Source organism: Nelumbo nucifera, chromosome 1, assembly GCF_055504915.1.
Source record: "Nelumbo nucifera cultivar China Antique chromosome 1, China Antique-T2T, whole genome shotgun sequence".
NCBI classification, from domain to species: Eukaryota; Viridiplantae; Streptophyta; class Magnoliopsida; order Proteales; family Nelumbonaceae; genus Nelumbo; species Nelumbo nucifera.
In genome coordinates, this window is record NC_142649.1 from 111,537,430 (window position 1) to 111,561,059 (window position 23,630).

At 41.8% G+C, this 23,630-nt stretch overlaps 1 protein-coding gene across 3 annotated transcripts in view; it reads left to right on the forward strand.

Moving 5' to 3' along the window:
- Positions 1–11,544, forward strand: part of LOC104589296 (4-alpha-glucanotransferase, chloroplastic/amyloplastic) — a 46,434-nt gene extending 34,890 nt beyond the window's left edge. Inside the window, exons 9-16 of one of the 3 annotated variants that reach the window (XM_010247557.3) lie at positions 7,120–7,259; positions 7,344–7,375; positions 7,479–7,553; positions 8,478–8,550; positions 8,652–8,740; positions 10,055–10,099; positions 10,180–10,332; positions 11,194–11,544. In XM_010247557.3, coding sequence (XP_010245859.1) covers positions 7,120–7,259; positions 7,344–7,375; positions 7,479–7,553; positions 8,478–8,550; positions 8,652–8,740; positions 10,055–10,099; positions 10,180–10,332; positions 11,194–11,226 — 640 coding nt within the window. In that variant the 3' untranslated portion in view covers positions 11,227–11,544. Of the gene's footprint in view, positions 1–7,119; positions 7,260–7,343; positions 7,376–7,478; positions 7,554–8,477; positions 8,551–8,651; positions 8,741–10,054; positions 10,100–10,179; positions 10,333–11,188 lie in introns of all 3 variants that reach the window. The other 2 variants (XM_088892436.1, XM_010247556.3) reach the window with 2 other exon arrangements.
- The last annotated feature ends 12,086 nt before the right edge of the window (positions 11,545–23,630 follow it).

A 23,630-nucleotide genomic window follows, 5' to 3' on the forward strand; every position in this document is an offset into this window, starting at 1 on the left:
GTGGGTCTAGAGGCAGAGCCTTGGTCCAGTCACCATGCTTCACAAAGCACAAAAAAATGCAAATTTTAACCAAGGTGCATGCCTGATCTGAGGTGCAAGGTGCATAGGTGCGAACCTTTTCAAAAGTGCTGCACCTGGGTCTAGGTGAGGCACAAGCCTTGAAATGTGCCTTGCTTGTGTGCCTTTTACACCACTACCTCCTCCTTTATCCAAGCTTGTGTCCAGTGGTGTAAGACAAGCTTACACTGGTGGAATTTCCACTTGCTAGCTATATTATGCCAAAAAATTGACATGATCAGGTGACTCTAATCCTTTACTTGTGAATTTCTCCCCAAGTTCTATCTTCATTCATCTTGTCAATCTCTCCCCCCCTCTCTCTCTCTCTCTATATATATATATATAATATATATATATATATATTGTCCAGTAGGACTGCAATCAGTCCTAATTATAATGTACAAAAAACTAAAAAACAGGTTTGAGAACGAGAGGAGAAGAAGAAAGAGAAGAAAAGAAGGAGAAGACGAAGAGAGGAAGTCAAAAAGAGTGTGGGTTATGACATGAATTGTCGCCCCACTCATCTATTTATATTAATAGTTAAAATAGGGGAAAAAACCTGAATTACCCCTACTACTTACATAAGCAAAGAAATAAGAAATATAGCAAACTGAAAATAACTACCAACTACCACTAACATAAATAAACAAAACAGTAGTGGGGACCACATTAATGTTCTCTACACTCCCCCTCAAGCTGGGAATAGATATTTGTCATTCCCAACTTGCATAGATTTGCATCTAACTTTGTCTTTGAAACTGCCTTAGTGAAGAGATCTGAAAGTTGCATGTTGGAGGTGATATATGCAATACACACTTCTTGGGAAGCAACTCTTTCTCTGATAAAATGTTGGTCCACTTCAATATGCTTAGTTCCGTCATGTTGTACCAGATTATGGGCTATGTTAATAGCAGCCCAATTATCACAGTACAACATTAAGGGCTTCTAATAAGTAATACCCAACTCCTCAAATAGGGATTTCAACCATAACACTTTAGCCACACCATTCGCCATGGACCTATGTTCAGCTTCAGCACTGGAGCGAGCAACAACATTTTGTTTCTTACTCCTCCAAGAAACAAGATTACCCCCTACAAAAGCACAATACCCAGAGGTAAGCCTCCTGTCATCAACACATCTAGCCCAATCAGCATCTGTGTAAACTTATATTTTCATGTGACCATTATCTTTGAATAGTATACCTCTGCCTGGACGTCTCTTCAAATATGCCAGTATCCTCCCAACTACAAGTAGGTGAGTAGTTCTAGGAGAATGTATATATTGGCTAACAATACTGACTGCATAAGAGATGTCTGGTTGTGTGAGACAAATATAGAGAAGTTTTCCAACCAACTGTTGGAACATAACTTTATCTTCCTCCACCTTCTGCACTGATCTTATGATTTTGTTCAATAGGTGTGTCAGCAGGTTTAACACCTAGCTTCCCTGTTTCTTCCAACAAATCAAGAACATACTTTCTTTGGGAAATAAAAATCCCATGTTTAGACCGAGCTACCTCAATACCCCAAGAAATACCGTAGCTCTCCCAAGTCTTTGACCTCAAATTCTTGGTGAAGGAGTTGCTTAAGAGAGTCAATCTCACGGGTATCACTCCTTGTCACCACAATATCATCCACATATACGGCAAGAAGTGTTAAGGAGGAATCCACTTTTTTAATAAAAAGAGTGATCTGACTAGGCCAGCACATAGGCAAATTTTTCAAGAAATTGTCTGAATCTATCAAACCAGGCTCTAGGAGATTGTTTCAGTCCATATAAGGCCTTATTAAGCCAGCAAATCTTCTTTCCTGCTTCTGCACTATAAAATCCGGGAGGCAACTGCATGTACACTTCTTGCAAGTCACCATTGAGGAAGGCATTTTTAACATCCATCTGAAACAAAGGCCAGGAGTAATTGGCTACAAGAGATAGTAAAACTCTGATAGTGTTCATCTTTGCTACTGGTGCAAAAGTGTCTAAGTCAGTGATTTAAAAGGCGCACCTAGGCGCATAGGCTAGGTGCATTTTGGGGTATGCACCTCGCCTAGGTCCTAGGCACACTTCTTTCAAAAGGCGGGTGCTTGGTGCGCCTGATGCGCCTTGTGCCATAAGCCCAAGCGTGCGCCTTTTTAAAATTTTGCGCTTCGCTCGCTCACCGAAGCTCCAAGAACCCCCTATTTGCTAATGTTGTTTATTCATTCATTGCAATAGACTTGTTCGGGCTTGCCTCGAGGAGCGTGCTACAAAGGCAACTCATAGAATCAAGAATGCAATATGTTTTGCATCACATTAACTACTTGAAGCAATGCAATTAAGGAAAAAAAGAGATTGTGGGTTTTACATGCTTGAAATTTATTTTTAAATTTTCATTTGAATACACTTTACATGTTATGTTTATGTATTTTAATTTTAGATAATAGGTTTTTTAAATCATTTATTTTGAAATTTAATTTTATATTTTTATTAACATTATGTTTAATATTTTTTAATTTTTTTGCATTTTTTAAATTTTTTTGGCATTTTTTGGAAATTTCTGACTTTTTTTATTTTTTTTAGCTTTTCTTTTGTAATTTTGCACCTTTCTTAAAAAGGTATGCGCCTCGCCTTGCGCCTTGCGCCTTAGGCGCAAATTGGCCCTTGCGCTTTTAAAACACTGGTCTAAGTAGTCAATGCCATATGTCTAAGTAAATCCCTTTGCAACTAATTTGGCCTTATACCTTACAATGGAACCATCAGCATTATGCTTCACTATAAACACCCATCTACACTTAATTGGTTTCTTCCCTTTAGGTTGATCAACTAGCTCCCATGTTTTGTGCTTCAGAAGGGCATCCATTTCTACCTTCATTGCATCCTTCCACTTAGGTACTGACAAGGCTTCCTACACTATTATGGGAATGGGAATAGTAGCAATGGATGCCCAAAAGGACTTGTAAGAGGGAGACAAATGATCATAAGACAAGGACTAGGAAATACAATGAGCTGTAGATTAGGTACAAAATGGTGTTTCCCTTTACGGGTTGCAATGGGATGGTCAAGATCATCCAATGGAGGTGAAGGTTCAACAATGGAAGGTATCTCATCTGTAATGGAAGGTGAAGGAACTATGGTACCTAGATCTGGATCCATAGAAGGAATTGGAGATGGCTTGGACTGCTGATGAACGAAATCAACCTACCTTCATTGTTTGTGATAAACTCTCAAATCCCGACACATCTGACAACCCTCCTCACTACACTCCCCTTCAGTGATTGGGACAGGTAATGGAATTTCTGATGAATGAACCCCCACCTCACTACTCCCCCCCCCCTAAGAAGAAACCCTAGGATAATAGGGTACATCCTCAAAGAAAGTGACATCCATAGAAACAAACCTCCTCCCAGAAGTAGGTTCATAGCAGCAATATCCCTTTTGAGTTTGTGCATAACCAAGGAAAATGCATTTTGAGGCTTTAGGATCAAATTTGGAATGATGAGGTCCAAGGATTTGAACAAAACAAGTACATCCAAAGGTCTTAAGGGGAATAGTAAACAACTCTTTATCAGGATATAAAAGGGTAAATGGAACTTTCATGTCTAGAACCCATGAAGGAACTCGGTTGATGAGATACACAACTGTATGAATGGCATCTCCCCAGAAACATATAGGCACATTGGAGTTAAACATAATGCTTCTAGCTACCTCCAATATGTGTCTATTCTTACTCTCAACAACCCCATTTTGCTGAGGTGTATGGGGATAGGTACTCTGATGGATAATCCCATGGTTAAGGAAATGTGAGGCTAATGGTTTTGCAAAATACTCTTTCACATTATCGGATCTGAAAATTTTGATTTTGACCCCAAACTGGGTCAAAACTATCTGATGAAAGATCCGGGTTAAGGTAGGGACCTCATCTCGAGAACGCATAAGGTAAACCCATGAAAAACGAGTGGTCATCAACAAACAACAAGAAGTATTTGTATCCCCCCATAGAAGTGATACGATAAGGTCCCCAAATATCAGTATGCACAATTTCAAAAGGAATACTACTTTTATTACTCAAAGAATAGGTTGTTCTACAATGCTTTGCAAGTTCACAACTTTCACATTTCAAATTGGACATCTAGAGTGACTCAAACAAACTAGGAAACAAACTTTTCAAAGACCTAAAAGATAAATGACCTAACCAGTTATGCCAAAGCATAACCTGACTAACAAACTGAAAAACAAAAGACCTCCCAACTTCCCTATCTTCCCTACGTGAGCTCCCTCCAAGCAGGTAGATTCCATTCGTCTCATGGCCAATCCCAATCACCTTCCTTGTCTCCAAATCTTGAAAAACACATTGATCAGGAAAAAAATGTCACTGAACAATTTTGGGTTTTAGTGATGCTACTAATTGAAAACAAATTAGTATTAAGTTTAGGAACATGTAAAACTAAAGACAAAGAAATGGCATTAGACAATTTAATGTTTCCCTTGCCAGAAATGAGAACAAGGGAGCCATCAACAATAGACACTTTGTCTTTGCCAGAGGATAAGTGATATGTAGTAAACAGTGAGGACAAGCCAGTCATGTGGTCGGATGCACCTGAATCTATCACCCAACAAGGTTCAGTGTTACCTGGGACTGAGGCATGATATGCTGAAGCCTGTGTACTTGAATGAGCAAATTCTGAAGTGGAAGTAGCAGATGTTGTGATTGATGGCTGAGATAATGGTGCTGAATTGCCTAGTTCACTCTCCAACTGAGTCGGAGCAGCCCGAACAGCAGCTAAGGTGTCTAGGGATGTGGCTCTTGTGCTAGATGAGGGTGCACCATCAGTAGTAACAGTCACGTTGGGATTTCCCCTTTTGTTTTTGAGCTTTGCTGGAACTAGATGTGGATGTAACTTCCAACAGGTGTCTTTAGTATGTTTTGGTTTCTTGCTATGTTCACATACTAGCTCCCTCTTATCTTCCTTCTTCATATCCCTCTCCTTATCACCCCCAAACTTTGGTTTCACTACTGCCAAGGCTGATTCAAAAGGCTGATGGTACAACATAACCTTTCTCCTACTTTCTGCACTGTGCACTAAAGAGTAGGCTTGTGACAAGGTCGCACTTGCTCTGGAGAGGAGTTGTTGTCTCACAATATCATATTCAGAATTTAGACCAGGTAGGAATTCAAACACTCTATTAGTTTCAACTTGTTTTCTGTAAGTTTGTGCCATCTGACTTTCCCACTCAATTGTCTCTAGGTGGTCAATTTCATGCCACAAGGATTTCAAAATAGAGAAGTAAACAAAGATTGGTTTCTCTCATTGCTTAAGGTTGTTTACTTCACATTTCAGCTCATAGACCCTAGCAACATTAAGTGGTTGGGAGTAGGTTTCTTTCATGATGTCCCAAATCTCATTAGCAATTTTTGCCCACAAGTAGTTTCGGCTCATGTGGGGCTGCATAGAGTTGCACAGCCATGTCATAACCAAATAGTTCTCCTGAACCCATTTGGCATAGGTTGGGTCATCCTTAGTTGGTTCCTTCACATCCCCCAATAAATAGTTCAGTTTTCCTCTACCCCCAAGAGCCATCATGGCCGACTGGGCCCATTCCAAGTAATTTGATCCGTCAAATTTGACAGTTGTAATCTGAAATGCGTTCTCAGACATGTTACCAGAACCACCAGCCCCTAAAGCACCTTCCCCTTGATTCTTAAACTCCATTCCTGTCAGCCCCTTTCAAAATATTGATAAAAAACACCGAAACAGGTGTAATTGCACCCAGAACTTGCTAACAGCCGACCTAGAAAGGTGAAATAGGTTCAGCAACCACCCAGAAGTATTGGAACAGATCTTTTAGTTTCCTAGAAAACAAAATTACTCAATCTGGAATGCTGTAACAGATCTAACTATTGCCCCAGAATTGGCAAATCATAAACTTAGGGTTTTAATCCTAGAACTGGTCGTAGGTCAAGAAAGAAACCCTAAAACTCAGGAGAAAAATAGAAAACTCTCAGCTGCACCTCCCAGTTTGCTCAAAAAAAGTTTTTATTAAGGTCGATCTCAAGACCAAACACCAACTTACTCAGAAAAGTCTGGTTGCCACCTCCAAACCACAGCCTGAACCCTAATCTTGAGGTTTCTTCCCTTCTTATGATTCTTCATGATCACTGGACACACCCTCCAAGGCCCTACGATCCCTTGGGCATCAGCTTCACACTGCCAGCAACCTCCAAGAATCAGCCGATGGTCTTATCTATGCTGGAACTTCCAACCCTAGGAAGTTCTCATGTAGTCGGCCTGATTAGACTCGCATGAGAAGCCCTAGGTTGGCTCTGATACCAAGTTGTCCACTAGGACTGCAATCAGTCCTAGTTATAATGTACAAAGAAATAAGGAAAAGGTTTGAGAATCAGAGGAGAAGAAGAAAGAGAAGAAAAGGAGAAGACGAAGAGAGGAAGTCAAAAAAAGTGTGGGTTATGACATGAATTGTCGCCCCACTCAACTATTTATATTAATAGTTAAAATAGGGGAAAAAACCTGACTTACCCCTACTGCTTACATAAGCAAAGAAATAAGAAATATAGCAAACTGAAAATAACTACCAACTACCACTAACATAAATAAACAAAAGTAGTGGGGACCACATAACAAACATAGTGGGGACCACATTAATGTTCTCTACAAAATACAAAGAGCATGGAATTATAGGAAGATAGGGTAGGGTTAATATTGAATATTTTATATCATCCTTTTGACCTGAGTCCTTGACACTTGGTGCATTAGATTTCCATGGTAATGCCCTAAATCCAATACTACCTGTTAACATATATGGGTGATGTTACTGATAAAAAAAATGACGGGTGATGCCATAAGTCCTGTATATATCCTGCTAAAAATGTGTATGAGATATCATGCTTTCCAGGAACCATGTGATCTCTATTAAGAGGAATTTCTATTACGTTCTAAAATATCTCCCATCTTTCTCATTCTTATGTATGATACTACTGCAGCACTGGAGTGATTCACTAATATGTGTTTGTTAGGTAATATTACCCCATTTGACCTTTCTAATTATTTTCATGTTATGTACTGGAAGTCCTCTATATGATTGGAAAGCCATGGAGAATGATGGATTTGTGTGGTGGATACAGAGAATAAGGCGTGCATATAATCTGTATGATGAATTCAGAATAGATCATTTTCGAGGATTTGCTGGCTTTTGGGCTATTCCTTCTGGTGAGACCATTTATAATTATGTAGATTGAGTTGCTCTTTTCGATGTAAGTATATTATAGTAATTTTAACTGCATCATTGTGCAGAATCAAAGATTGCTATGGTCGGAAGATGGAAGGTCAGGTCTATGAAAGCTTATTTCTAGTTGTTTTTTCTATAGCTAACCTAGTAATTGAATGCCTTCTTTCCCTCCCCTCCCTCTTTTTTCTTTTTGACTGAAGGCTGGACCAAGGAAAGCATTATTTGATGCCATCTTCAGAGCTGTTGGAAAGATCAATATAATAGCAGAAGACTTGGTATGGTTTATTGTATTCTAGTCTTCCAACTATCCTCTCTAATCTCAGTCTGTGATGTCCTACCCTGATGGTATTATTTTTAAATTGTACTTTTTCTGTTTACAAAACTCTGGGTCAAGAACCTTTATATATACAATTTACATTCCTGTGGTCCCTTATCATGGTCCAGAAGCTGGGGGAATTTTAATATATACCATTAATCAGCCTACTAAATTTTCTTCCATTTCCATTTTCCCCCAATTTACCTTTCCTTGTATTTTTTGAAAATGGAAACAAAATTTTCTTCTATAATGATTGTTCTGTTCAATATGCCTTTCCATATATTTGATGAACATGCAAAACATAAGGCCATTCCCTGTGTACAGCTTCTTGTTGTACATGGTTTTGTTCTCTTTTTTCTCCTTCAATGAAATTATATTTTACCTGTTTCAAAAACACATAAGGCCATTCCCAACTGTCCAAGGTTTCAGCTGCAACTGTCAACATTAAATTGCTAGTGCAAAACATACAGTTTGGGTGGGTCTATTTTGTAATTGGCTTTATCAGATCTTCACAACTTCTTGTTGTAATTCTTTCTTTTTAAGATTTAATGAATGAACGAATTTCTGTATTGCCGATAAAAAAAATTAAATTGCTAGTGCTTCTTGTCTAGTATTGCAGTTGCTCTGAAAATAATGTGAAATTGGAGACTCCTTGGACTTTGCACTTTGATGCTATTGAGAAGCTCCAAAGAGTGACTTGAGAAAATAAAATGAGTTTAGGACCAATATTCAGCATTTTGGGTGACATATCATTAAATGTATCAAATAATTCTTGTAGTCATCTTTGTTTCTACTTCCAAAAAGCTCTCTGGTTTGCTTTTGTCAATAAATTTGATGCCTGTAATGTTGTCTTTTTACTTCATTATCCTGTGTGCCTTAATAGGGAGTAATCACAGAGGATGTAGTTCAGCTAAGGAAAGCTATTGGTGCACCTGGAATGGCTGTTCTCCAGTTTGGTAATGAATTGCTGATTATTTGGCAGATGATAGCAAATTTCCAAATCTTTATCCCGAGAAAGTCCTTTTAACTTGCTTTATATGATATTTTCTTGGTGCAGCATTTGGAAGTGGCTCAGATAACCCTCATTTACCTCATAATCATGAGCGTGACCAAGTAGTATATACTGGGACTCATGATAATGACACGGTGAGGGTCTTCTATTTTTTAATGATCCTCCTTATACTTGCAGAAAAATTGGAGAACTGTCTAATTGTCAAGAGGTCATTACTAGTTGACATACTTGAAATAGAATAATGTCCTGACTTTAGTGACATCTTTAAACATTCTTTCTGGAGCTGTGTTTGTAAAAGTATTGTTCAAATTCTTATAAACATTATTTCAAGTTAAGTACAATGTGCTAGGGAAAGGAACCATCCCTTCCTACCTATGGTACAACTACAAGTGACATGTATGCAGGGGATCCGGGTGGTTGTTTGATGGGTTCAACATAGAAGATCTCTTTGGCAGAAGGTGACTTGATCTATTAGATTCCTTGGATGATCAGGAAAGATATGGAAGCCAGCACATGTAAATGCCAATAGATGGAGATCTAGGATGATACCATTGGATCTTTGTATAGTGTTAATACTCTGCCAATGTAAATTGAGCTGGTTTTTGTAGATCTGTTTTGTACATCTTTTTTTTAACCCCCTCCCCTTTCTACTCTTGAACGAAAATTACCTTTTTTCCAAAAGAAGGAAAAAAAAGGAACAATTGGATCAACTTATGGAGATCCAGGCAGGATCATCAAATTTTGCATGCCCATGGATGGCCACCTCACTTAAGCACCTAGGCTTTTTGTACAAGGTTCTACCTTTTTTTTTATTTTTTCTGAGATTATAATAATAAAGAAGACATTATAATGCAACATTATTAATTTTTTGGGTTTATGTACTAGTTTCCTTGTATTATTTACTTATTTGTTATGGTTCAATCAACACACATGTTGGTATATGCCGTCTTGAACCCTTGAAGAATTCAAAACCTGAACCCATAAGCAAGAAAGAACTTAAAATTTTATCCAATCAACACATTCTTCTTCTTTTGACAAACCAAGGGTTCAGCCCCTATATTTTTTGAAATTTCATTCTTTCTCTTCTCAAGTTCTCTTGGTTATGTTAATTCTCTAGACTTTGGTATGAGGTTTATACTTATTTGATGGATATTCATAATTACAAATGAAAGATGATTTGTGGATTCTATGGAACCTAGGGAATTATCCTAGGATTTAGGGTTTTATTAAAAAAAAAAAAGAACATTGCCTAGGTGGGTGCCCCCCTTCCCCTAGCCTCACCTTAGCATTCACAATAGTATGGTCCTGCTTTCCACGTGCCATAAGGAATATTGTGGATAGGACGGATAGATTCTTTCTGTTCTCACCTAAAGATTTTTGTATGGCATTTCCATTCCCTTTATTGACATAGCTTTCAAGTTCCAAGACCCGTTTGCATAATTTTTCAGGTTCGAGGTTGGTGGGAAAACTTGAATCAGGAGGAGAAGACCAATGTGAGTATCAACTTATTGTTTTTTGGGTCATGCTTATCGTCTGGTTAAATGTTGGATTCAGTTGGACATTGTTGTAACAGGTCTTGAAGTACCTTTCAATAAGTGAAGAAGAAGATATTTCATGGTCTCTGATTCGGGTTGCAATGTCTTCAGTGGCCCAAGTTGCCATCATACCCATGCAAGACGTTCTTGGTTTAGGAAGTTCTGCTAGGATGAATACTCCAGCAACACAGGTAAGGCTCAAATACTTATTGATATGCAATTTTCAGGTTAAACATCAAACTTCCTGTTCATAAACATTCTGACTATACTAGAGCTGCCTGGTTTTCCACCTCCAGGCAATAAACTGTAGTTTTTTTTTTTTTTTTTTGCTTTCATAAAAAATTTATTAGATCTCTAATTCCAGTGCTATTAACTTATCTCCAAACTCCTCTTTGTTTGCCAATGCAATCAGAAGAAAATCTGCTTTCCTATCTATTCCATTAACTAATGCTCATATTCCTGCCACGTGAATGCTCTGCTGTGTAGGTCTAGGTCATTACTAGGACATACATGTATACGTCATTCATTGGATGTTTGGACTTGCATGTATCAGCTCAGTGATACTGAGTGCAGTATCCAGTATGTGATGCCCTTTCCAGGCTGAGTAAAAACAAAAATAAATCTAATAAATACGAAAGACAATTAGTCTAAAAATTCAGAAATAAAAAACTCAATTGCCTCAAATTGAATTGAAATTTGTCCTGTTGTCCATATGGGGTATTTGCAGCTGAGGTATGCTTGCAAACTAGTGCGTTCATCTGTTTTCGTCATGCTGTTGGTGCAACAGCTTGAGCACGCTAATAAATTCTCCCATTGCTTTTGCCTATGAGCAAATGTAGTTTAGGTGATATCCCCTACCAGGGGTAGGTGAACTGTTTAGCTATAGAAAAAGAGAAGCTGGATGGATTTTATTTAATAGTGAAATCTGGTCTTGGGTATTTCACTGTTATGTAATACATGCAAATAATATTTTTCCTTGTGATTTGTCTGACAATAAATTATTGAAAAGCTCTCATCTGACAGTACTTTTTCCTCTCTTGGATATAGTTCAGGAATTGGAATTGGAGGATACCGAGCTCAATTAATTTTAATGTCTTGGAGCTAGAAGCAAAGAAACTAAGGGATATTCTGTCAATGTATGGAAGGCTTTGATCTGAGACAGCAGCAACCTGTTCACCAGACTGTGATTCACCTTGAACCATGGGCTGCTCTTGAATACCTGTATAAACTCTATGTATGAGCATGGATGTACGTCGATATGTAAATCAGCTTTAGGTCAAAAGGCGACCTGCAGTATTTGAATAATGTGTTGTATTGGATCTATGAATAAGATGACTGGTTATGAGAGTTCCTTGGGTTTCAGCAAATGAACCTAAATTCTAGTGAAAATTTATGTTTCATTGCACGATTGTCAATGCATCAGAATTGAATAAAAACAGAATAAGCCGTGTGGTAAAAAAGTTCAAAGCCTTGTGAAGAGCGGCGCTGTAAATGGTATCCAAATGATCTGCTTATAAATAGATTAAAACTGTAGAGGAAGTGTGGAATTTCAAAAGATATTCTATGAAAAAGATTTGATGCCTTCAATTCAAGGGATTCTTTGTCATGTGGAGAGCTGACATGGTGTATCCTTGCTGCCTTTCTGATGAGGAGGGGGAAAGACCCTTGGAAGCCACAAGATGAGCAGCACCTTACCAGACCAAAGGATGAAAGAGAAAGAGCACTCCAAGGGCTTGATGAAACCAAATAAGTCTTGTATCACAAAACAATGGACATTCATTACAAACCCTTGTTGCCCTCGGCCTCATCCTAGGCAACAATAATTGGTGCCTTCTGTGGGAAATGTTCTTGAGACTTCCCCTAAGTGAACATTTAACTCAAAACAACTAAGCTTCTGAAAATGGCTAACAAACAAGACAATAATCAAAATGCTCAAAACCTTGTCAACATAGACCAATTCAAAATGGTCCTTCATAGAATGGATAAGATCACTCAAAGAGTGGACAAGGTGGGGCTCTTGACAAGAGGAGGCCGCCCTGTCGAAAGCCAGGGGTAATATAGTTGGTGCTCCACTCACGCGCCATTGGTCCAGAGCCCCCTTGGCCCCTGCAAGGCCAACCCCTCAACGTCCAACAGTAGCAGCCGATAGGCGAGAAAGCCCCCGTTGACATCCTGCCTCCCCAACCAAAGGAGAGATGATCCAGTTGGGTCCCATGACAACCACTAGGACCGCGACCACTACCACCGTGTAGAGAGCCACTAGGACTAAGGTGGGTGCTCTGGTCACTACAATCCTCCTCTGAGGGCTGGAGGCCGACGCCACGCCTCTCCCTCACCAATATTGAACCTTCACGATCTCCTTAACGATTACTGAGCCTGAAAAGCCCAAGATGTATCGGCATCCAAAAATTTGGGGAATCGGGCCAACCCATTCTGTGTCAGAAAAAACCAGGGCGAGGCCCAGGCCCCCATCGACCAACGTCTTGGCGATCTACAGGCATAGATCGATGCCATTCAAGATGAAATCCGATAGGTGGAGGAGGGCCGAGGTGATGCCTCCACAAGTCAGAACCCCTCGTCCACCTGGATGGACACCTTTACTGACTCCATCACCTTGGAGCTGCTCCCATCTCATCTCAAGGCTCCCACCTTGGGGACGTACAATGGAACCACCAACCCGGACAACTACTTGGAGAGCTTTTGGGCACTCATACTTCTTTATGGGTACTCCGATGCCCTGACATGTCGAGTTTTCCAAGCAACCTTCAAGGGAGTGGCGCACAAGTGGTTTTCTACACTCCCTCCTCAATCCATCAACTTGTGGGAGTAATTTGCTGACCTCTTCCTCTCCCACTTCGTTAGCAGCCAACAGTGCTAGAAGACAGTTGTCTCACTTATGTTGATTAAGCAGAAGCATGGAGAAAACCTCTGAGCATACATCGATTGTTTCAAGAAGGAAGAGCTCAAAGTCTAGGACCTTGATCCCTTAGTCTCCACGCATGCCGCAATCAACGGCTTTCAACCTGGCCCCCTCATGTGGTCCATCTCCAAGACATCGCCCTAGAATACGGTGGAATTCTTGAAAAGGGCATAGAAGTACATCACCGCTGAGGAGGTCGAGGCCAGTGAACACCTCCAAGAGCCTAAGGTTGACACTAGTCGAGGAGCCTCAGAGAAGAAGAGAAAGGATAGAGACGGCCGCAACCACGACCACAATAATAACAACGACACTAACAAGAAGTTGTCGGCCCCTTCCTTTAGCAAGTACACGCCACTCAACTCCACCCAAACGCATATCCTCATGCAAGTAGGGAAGGAGGAATACAAGAAGTGGCCAGCCAAGATGAGGAGGAACCCCAAGAGGGGTAACCCAAAGAAATACTACAAGTATCACCGCGACACCGAGGATTGCTATGAGCACAAAAACGAGATCGAGTGCCTCATTTGCCATGGTCACTTGAAAGAATTCATGGGGGGTGATACCGTCGGTGCCTCATCCTCACAACAGTAGTAGCATCACACCTTGGCGGGAGTCATTGACGTCATCACCGGGGGCACGACCTCAGCTCAAAAGGTGTACGCCAGGCAACTCATCATCCGGGGCCCGACACCCAAGAAGCTGATGCCAAACGGTGTCATATCCTTCTTGGACGATGACCTAAAGGGGGTCTCGGTGCCCCATGACGATGCGTTGGTAGTGTCCATGACCATCGCGAATGGTGAAGAGGATACTTGTGGACAGTGGCTCTTCAGCAGACATCCTCTTCTATGACACCTTTGAGAAGATGAAGCTGACATTGAAGGGATGAGAGATCCATCATATGGATGGCCGAACCCTACAGGTAAGTTGGGTGAAATTTCAAAAATTTCCACTCCCCTCATCTGGGAATCACATTCCCTGTTTTAGAAAATCTGCATTTTCAAGGATCAATCTTGAAACATAAACCGAACCAGATCTGAAACCAGAAGCAGGAGAGGGATATACCTGATACGGAGAAACAGTATCTCCCAATGGAGGTGTTCATGCCCAAGGAAGGAACCAAAAACTGCTCCCACTAAAGATGGCGCAGTGTAGGATGGAGTAGAATCAACAATGTTCATCCAACGAACCGAATCCTTCACAAGAATTCGCTGGAGGCTATGAGCACAACTTCAGATCATTCTTTCTCCAAAGGCTGATATCAAGATCCAATCTTGATCGTTCCTGCTTGAAAGAGGAGATCAAACTGGCAGTTATGGCAGTGGCAGGAAGGAGGCGGCAAGGAGAAAATAGCTCAGTCTCACTAGGTGCTATGTTCTCTCTCTGATTTGAATGTGATGATCTTCTAAAAGTTGCCGCCCCCTTCTCCTTTTATAACCTTAAAGGGATCAACTCCTAATCCCATTACGAGTTGCTGATCCAAATCATATGTGGATCTGAATTCCCCTTAAGTGATAAGGATAGACCCTTATCTCATCTGCAGATTAGATCAGCCCTCTCCTAATCTTATCAGGAGGTTTCCAGATCTGAATCTGTATTCAGATTTGGACTCTCTGAGTGGATAGGGTTAGGACCCTATCCTATCTGCCTAGTTCGAAATGGGCTTTAGGCCCAATAAGAATATGTGCTCACTTAGCCTTCCAAACTACTGCCCAGTTGGGCTTCCTTGTATGGTGTGGGACCCAAACATTGATCTACACATTAGTCACAAGGGTTCGGCCCAACCTTTGTTACAAGGCCTAGCCGAATTCACTGGAAAGCCCAGTGAACCCCTTGAACCCATCACATGGACTTTATGGGCCCAACACTTACACTAAGTGGTCCCTGGGCCAAGCCACCTTGTAACACCCATCAGGTATTACCCTCAATGGTCTTACACTTAACCTCTTAGCCCATAATGATCAAACACTGCCCGACAAGAGAGGACCTCTCCCTCGGCTGCAAGGAACAGTGTTGCACTCTCTACTCACATGGATCACGGGAATTAAAACTCTTTTGCAAACGTTTTGAAACCATAATATATATATATATATATATATATATATATATATATCCGTATATAAAATATATTTTGCAAAACAAATTTCAACGATTGAAATCGGTTGCCGGCAGTTTTGGTTTCCATCAGAGAAAGTGCATCCCCGATCATTACCTTTGTTCGACAAAGGGGCTGATCCTGTCACTATGATCACCTGCTCAGATGAATTCTTGGACTGTCCCAACATACCCAAGTTTTGACCCCCACTAAGGATCTCACTGATTGGCATATTAAAGACAACCTAATCCGACACCTAGTGCAGTTTCATAATCGAGTCTAGGGGTCAGGTGTAACTTTCCAGTTTTGCCCACTAATCTCCAAGGTCCAGGGCAATACTGGAAATCTGGTCCGGTTCAGGGTTTCAAGTAAACCTACAATGCATGTACCTCGGGTCTCACCCTAGCAGCTGAGACAAGCCACCCCAACACTTGGCGACACACCAGTGTCAGCCTTAGCAGGATAAATATCCCTGGACTTATCCAACGGTTGTGAACATTCTAAACTAACACGAGTCTCATTAAGTGTCCAGTTTAAGGGTATTATACAGAAACACACCACAAGAACATGAATCAAATATGTATTTTATTCATTTACAATAAATGTCATAAGTACATCAAACTTATTGGAACTAAGGGCATACAACTATCTAACAGACACCAGATCGGTTGCAATTGATCAATGTGCCACCGGTTGGATTCTCCAGAGCGGTCGTTAAGCCAGAAGGAAGAATCACCCTACCAGTCACAGTAGGACCAAAGCCTTGACAGGTGACCAAGATGACCGAACTCTTAGTCATGAAGATAGACTCCCCATACAATAAAATCATTGGGAGGTCAACCTTCATGCACTCAAGGCAACCATTTTTTCCTATCATCTTTCCATGAAGTTCCCCACTGACCATGGTATCGGAGTCGTCCGAGGGAACCAGTAGACAACTAGAAAGTGCAATGTGGCAGCACTAAAAGGCAAAAATAAAGGAAATTTGTCGTTGGAAGGACTTGACCTTAGGGACAAGCCAACGAGTCGAGGATCTCGTCTCAGTTCCTCTAGACGAGGCTGAGCTAGAGAAGATGGTACATGTCGGGTCCCACCTTTGCATAAGAGCGTTGGAAAGTCATCGTAGAAGAGGTAGACAAGCTACTCGACGTTGGCTTCATCCGAGAGATCTCAGCCGAGCCTACCCCAAAGACAACTTTCCTTTGTTGATGATCGACCACCTCGTCGACACCACTAAAGGGTACGAGTTGTTAAGCTTTATGGATGCCTTCTCTAGGTACAATCAGATCAAGATGTGCCCCAAGGACGAGGAGAAGACCTCGTTCATCACCGAGCATGGCACTTATTGTTACAAGGTCATGTCCTTCGGATTGAAGAACGCTAGAGCCACCTACTAGCGGCTGGTGAACAAAGTATTCAAAGACCAAATGGGGAGGAACATCGAGGCCTATGTCGACGACATGGTGGTGAAGAGCTTGAAAGCCAATCAGCACACCTCGGACCTCGGCGAGACCTTTGTAGTGCTGATGAAATACAACATGAAGCTGAACCCTAACAAGTGTGCCTTTGGTGTCGCCTCAGGCAAGTTCTTGGGCTTTGTTATTAGTCAGCGAGGTATGGAGGCCAATCAAGAGAAGATTTAGGCCATACCTGACATGGAGCCACCTCAGACCATCAAGGAAACACAGAGACTCACTGGCCGAGTGGATGCCCTCAACCGATTCATGTCGAAGTTGGCCGACTGTTGCATACCCTTCTTTTGAGACATCAAGAAGCTGAAGAACTTCTAGTGGACTGAAAAATGCTAGAGAGCCTTTGATGAGATGAAGTCCTACATCACCTCACCCCCTCTGCTCACATGGCCCCTCCTGGGAGAAGCTATGCTCTTATACCTCTTGGTCGGGGATGAGGCCGTTAGCTTTGTTCTGGTACAAGAAGATGAAAGAGCTCAGAAGCCAATCTACTATGTCAGTAAGGTCCTCTACAACGCTGAGACCAGATACCTCAAGGTGGAAAAGCTAGCCTTCGCATTGGTGGTCTCGGCTAGGAAACTCAGGCCCTACTTCTAGTCTCACAACATCACAGTGTTGACCAGGCAACCCCTCAAGTTTATACTCTCCAAGCTAGAGACGTCATGTCAGTTGACCAAGTGGGCCACCGAGTTGTCTAAATTTGACCTACACTGCCATCCGAGACCAACCATCAAAGCACAAGCCTTGGCGGACTTCTTTGTGGAGTGCACCTTCAGCAAAGACCTCGGCCAAGCTCCTACGGAAGATGAGGGACCTCGACCGACCTAGAGAGTGGTTATGGATAGATCTTCCAATGCCAAGGAAAGTGGAGCAGGCCTCATACTTCTCTCCTCAGATGACAACAAGGTAGAATATGCACTATGATTTGGCTTCCCAACCTCAAACAATGAAGCCAAATATGAGGCCCTGCTCGTCGGACTACAACTCACCAAAGACCTCAGAGCCGAGCACATTGAGGTCTTCGGCAACTCTCAGTTGGTGGTGAATCAAGTAAATGGGGAGTATGAAGCTAGAGAGCAATAAGGAACAACATGGATTTACCTAAAGGTGGGCACCCCCTTTTATACTTGACCTTGCAATTAATAGAGTGGTTAAGGGTTGTTAGGAATGGATGGCCTGGATCTCGTTTGACCGATGCCATGTGGCGTAATCCTAGGCCTTGCCATATGCACCTACATCACTTGCCCCCAACTCTCGAGGCCGTGGTTGTCGAGGTTGAACGGTGTGATGGGATGAGGCCTTGGCTTTGGCTGAAGAGAGTATTACAATTACTTATAAAGGCATAGGATGACGTGCTTGGCGGAGACTTCTTCAGCTAGAGAGGGCGTTGTACAACTGCCGCGAAGCCGCCACCCTGACAGTCAGAACTGATGCATGCCACGTGGCATTAACAACGGGAATATGATGAAGGGAATAGAGATCCATCGTATGGATGGCCGAACCCTACAGGTAGGTTGGGCGAAATTTCAAAAATTTCCTCTCCCCTCATATGGGAATCACATTCCCTGTTTTAGAAAATTTGCATTTTCAATGATCAATCTTCAACCATAAACCAAACCAGATCTGAAACAAGAAGTAGGAAAGGGATATACCTGATACAGAGAAGCAGTATCTCTCAATGGAAGTGTTCACGCCCAAGGTAGGAACAAAAGACTGCTCCCACTGAAGATGGCACAGTGAATGATGGAGCAGAATCATTAGTGTTCGTCCAACGAACCAAATCCTTCAAAAGAATTCACTAGAGGCTGTGAGCACAACTTCAGATCAGCCTTTCCCAAAGACTGATATCAAGATCCAATCTTGACCGTTCCTGCTAGAAGGAGGAAATCGAACTGGCAGTAATGGCGGCGGCAGGAAGGAGGCGGCAAGGAGAAAACAACTCAGTCTTACAGGTGTTGTGTTCTCTCTTTGAATTTCGAACGTTATCATCTTCTATATCTGCCACCCCCTTCTCCTTTTATAACCTTAAAGGGATCAGCTCCTAATCCCATTAGGAGTTGCTGATCCAAATCATATTTGGATCTGAATTCTCTTTAAGAGATAAGGATAGACCATTATCTTATCTGCAGATTAAATCAGCCCTCTCCTAATCTTATCAGGAGGTTTCCAGATCTGAATTAGTATTCAAATTTGGACTCTCTGAGTGGATAGGGTAAGACTCTATCTCATCTGCTAATCTAATCTCAGATTCACCCCTTCTTTAACTAATCAAATCAACCCAGTTCGAAATGGGCTTTAGGCGCAATAAGAGTATGTGCTCACTTAGTCCTCCAAATTGCTGCCCAGTTGGGCTTCCTTGTATGGCGTGGGACCCAAGCATTGATCTAAACATCAGCCACAAGGGTTCGGCCCAGCCTTTGTTACAAGGCCTATCCAAATTCACTGGAAAGCCCAGTGAACCCCCTGAGCCCATCACATGGACTCTATGGGCCCAACACTTACACTAAGTGGTTCCTGGGCCAAACCACCTTGTAACACCCAGGGACTGTGGGCAGATACAAGATTAGCCCATCAGGCATTATCCTCAATGGTCTTACACTTAACCTCTCAGCCCATAATGATCATACACTACCCGACAAGAGATGACCTCTCCCTCGGCTACAAGGAACAGTGTTCCACTCTCTACTCACATGGATCTGGGGAATTAAAACATTTTGCAAACAATTCGAAACGGTAACATATATATACTTTTATATCCATATATAAAATATATTTTGCAAATCTCAATGATTGAAATCGGTTGCCGGTAGTCTTGGTTTCCATCAGAGAGAGTGCATCCCCGATCATTACCTTTGTCCGACAAAGGGGCTGATCCTGTCACTATGGTCACCCACTCAGATGAATTCTCGGATTGTCCCAACATACCCAGGTTTTGACCCCCTCTAAGGATCACACTGATTGGCATATCAAAGACAGCCCAATTCGATACCTAGTGCAGTATCATAATCGAGTCTAGGGGCCAGGTGTAACTTTCCAGTTTTGCCCACTAATCTCCAAGGTACAGGGCAATACTGGAAATCTGGTCCGGTTCAGTGTTTCAAGTAAACATACACTGCATGTGCTTTGGGTCTCACCCTGGCAACTGAGACAAGCCACCCCAACAGTTGGCAGCACACCAGTGTCAGCCTTAGTAGGATAAATCTCCCCAGGCTTATCCAACGGCTATGAACATTCTAAACTAACACGAGTCTCATTAAGTGTCAAGTTTAAGGGTATTACACAAAAACTCACCACAAGAACATGAATCAAATATGCACTTTATTCATTTACAATAAATGTGATAAGGTACATCAATCTGATTAGAGCTAAGGGCATACAACTGTCTAACAGCTCCCATTTGCACTTAGGTCCAATCTGGTATAAGCCAGAGTCTCATACTTTTCACGTGTTTCTCAAACACTTTCTGTGTTAGTGGCTTATTCAATGGGTCTGCTACATTCTCCGCTGATGCTACCCTCTAAATCAGGACGTCCCGTCTACCAACAATCTCCCGCAATACGTGGTACTTCCTCTCGATGTGCTTGGACTTCGAGTGGGTTCGAGGCTCCTTAGCCTGAGCGATGACTCCATTGTTGTCACACAACAACGGGATGGGTGATGTGTTGGACAGAACTACTCCCAATTCGTGAATGAACTTTTTCATCCACACGGCTTCCTTGGCAGCTTCACTTGCGGCACTATATTCGGCTTCGGTTGTGGAGTCTGTCTTTGACCCCTGTTTGTTGCTTTTCCAGCAAACAACACAAGATCCTATCGTGAAAACATACCCAGATGTAGACTTTCTATCATCTGGATCCGACTGGAATTCAGCATCCGTATACCCTTGGATCTACAGTGAGCTACCATCGAAGACCCAGTATATAGGAGGCTTTTCCAAGATCTTTCATGGAGAGCTGCTGTGAAAGCCATACTTCCACCGTAGTTAACATTCTTACATCATTCCCAATGAGTAGAATGTCATCTACATACAGAACCAAGAACGTAACCTTGTCCCCACTGGACTTCATGTAAACACAGGGTTCATCCGGATTCTACTCAAAGTCAAACTTTTTGACTTTAGTTTGTTGGGGTAGCTTATCTTAGCTACTAGGGTGAGACCTGAGGTACATGTAGTGTGGGTTTTCTTGAAACCTTGAATCGTACCAAATTCCAGTATTGCTCTAGACCTTAGAGATAGATGGGTAAAACTGGAATGTTACACTTGACCCTTAGACTCGATTATGATACTACACTTGGTACCGGATTAGGCTATCTTTGATATGCCAATCAATGAGATCCTTTACCAGGTCAAAACCTGGGTATGTTGGGGCAGTCCGAGAATTCACCTAAGTGGGTGATCATAGTGACAGGATCAGCCCATTTGTCAGACAAAGTGAATGATCGGGGAATGCACTCTCTGTAATGGAAACCTAAACTGTCAGTAGTGGATTTCAAATGTGTTTTAAATTTGTTTTGCCAAATATATTTATATAGAGATATGGTTATATAAATTGTGTTCCACAAAAGGAACACAATTCTCTCTACAGTCTTTGAAGGGATGAGAGAACCATCATATGAATAGCCGAACCCTGTAGGTAGGTAGGGCAAAATTTCAAAATTTCTCTCTCTCCCATATGGGAATCACATTCCCTGTTTTAGAAAACTACATTTTCAAGGATCAGTCTTGATCCCTAAACCGGACTAGATCTGAAACCAAAGGGTAGGAGAGGGATGTACCTGATACGGAGAAGCAGTAACTCCCAACGAAGGTGTTCACGCCCAAGGAAAATGCCAAAGACTGCTCCCATTGAGGATGACACAACGTAGGGTGGAGTAGAATCAGTAGGTGGTTCTTCAATAGGAATCAAACTCTTCCACAAGAATTCGATGGTGGGTGTGAGAGCACGACTTTAGATCATTTTTTCACAAAAAACTGATATCAAGAACACTTCTTGATCACTCCTACTGGTGGAGAACGAACTGGCAATGGCAGTTGCAATAGAGGGAGGCAAGAGCAGAAGATGGCGCTAGTCTTACTGGAGCTGTCTTCTCTCTTAATTCTGTAATCAACTTGGGTGAAGTAGGGTTTGCCCTCCTCCTCCTTTTATAGCCTTAAAGGGAGCAGCTCCTAATCTCATTAGGAGTTTCCTAATTCAAATCCTTATTTGAATCAGGACTCTCTTTAAGAGATAAAGATAAACCCTTATCTTATCTGCAGATCAGGATCAACCCTCCTAATCTAGTTAGGAGTTTCCTAATCCAAATCCTTATTTGGATCTGGACTCTCTGAGTGGATAGGGATAACTCCCTATTCTATCTGTTGATCTAAATCCCAGAACCACCCCTCTTTAATTAATCAAATTAAACCAATTTGATTTGGGCTTTAGGCCCATTAAGTCCATGTGCTCACTAACCTTCCAAACTACTACCTAGTTGGATTTTCTTGTATGGCGTGGGACCAAAACATTGATCTACACATTGGCCACATGGGTTCAGCCCAGCCTCTGTTACAAGGCCTAGCCGAATTCATTGTAGAACACAGTGAACCCCTTAGCGCATCACCATGGGCTCTTAATAGACCCAACACTTACACTAAGTGGTCCCTGGGTCAAGCCACCTTATAAAAACCCAAGGACTGTGGGCAGATGCAAGATTAGCCCATCAGGTATTACCCTCAATGGTCTTACACTTAACCTCTCAGCCCATAATGATCAAACACTGCCCGACAAGAGATGACCTCTCCCTTGGCTGTAAGGGACAGTGTTGCACTCTCTACTCACATGGATCCCGGGAATTAAAACATTTTGCAAACATTTTGAAACCATAATATATATGTTTATCTTTATATATATATATTTTGCAAAACAAATTTCAATAGTTGAAATCGATTGCAGGCAACTTTGGTTTCCATCAGAGAGAGTGCATCCCTGATTATTACCTTTGTCCGACAAAGGGGCTGATCCTGTCACTATGATCACCCACTCAGATGAATTCTCGGACTGTCCCAACATACCCAGGTTTTGACCTCCTCTAAGGATCTCACTGACTGGCATATCAAAGACAACTCAATCCGACACCTAGTGCAGTATCATAATCGAATCTAGGGGTCAGGTGTAACATTTCAGTTTTGCCCATCAATCTCCAAGGTCTAAGTTAATACTAGAATTTTGGTCCAGTTTAGGGTTTCAAGAAAACCCACATTGCATGTACCTCAGGTTTCACCCTGGTAGCTGAGACAAGCCACCCCAACCAACTTGGTGGCACATCAGTGTCAGCCTTGGCCGGATAAATCTCCCCAAATCTATCCAACGACTGTGAAGATTCTAAACTAACACGAGTCTCATATGTGTCCAGTTTAAGGGTATTACACAGATACACACCACAATAACATGAATCAAATATGTACTTTATTCATTTACAATAAATGTGATAAGGTACATCATTCTGATTGGAGCTAAGGGCATACACTGTCTAACAGTCTTTTCGCTCCCTCAATTCTTGGCACCATCCTAGTTCGATCTCCACCTACTGGAGTGATCAAGAAGTGTTCTTCATATTGTTTCTTGGTGAAGAAACAATCAGAAGTCGTGCTCACACCACTCTGCTCGGTTCTTGGTGAAGAATCCCAGGTTCTTACTGAAGAACCATTCTTGATGATCCTGCCTCAGCATACGTTGTGTCATCTTCAGTGGAGGCAGATTTGGTATCCTCTTTGGGTGTGAACACTTATGTTGGGAGTTCCTTTTACTTCGTATTAGGTATATCCCTCACTTCCCTTTTGGTTTCAAATCTGGTCTGGTTTTTATTCAAGAACGAACCTTGAAAATGCAGTTTTCTAAATTAGGGAATATGATTCCCGAATGGGAGAGAAAGAAATTGATTGAAATTTCACCCAATCTCCCTACAAGGTTCGGCCATCCATATGATGGATCTCCCATCCCTTCACCAGTTCTGTTGTAAGCT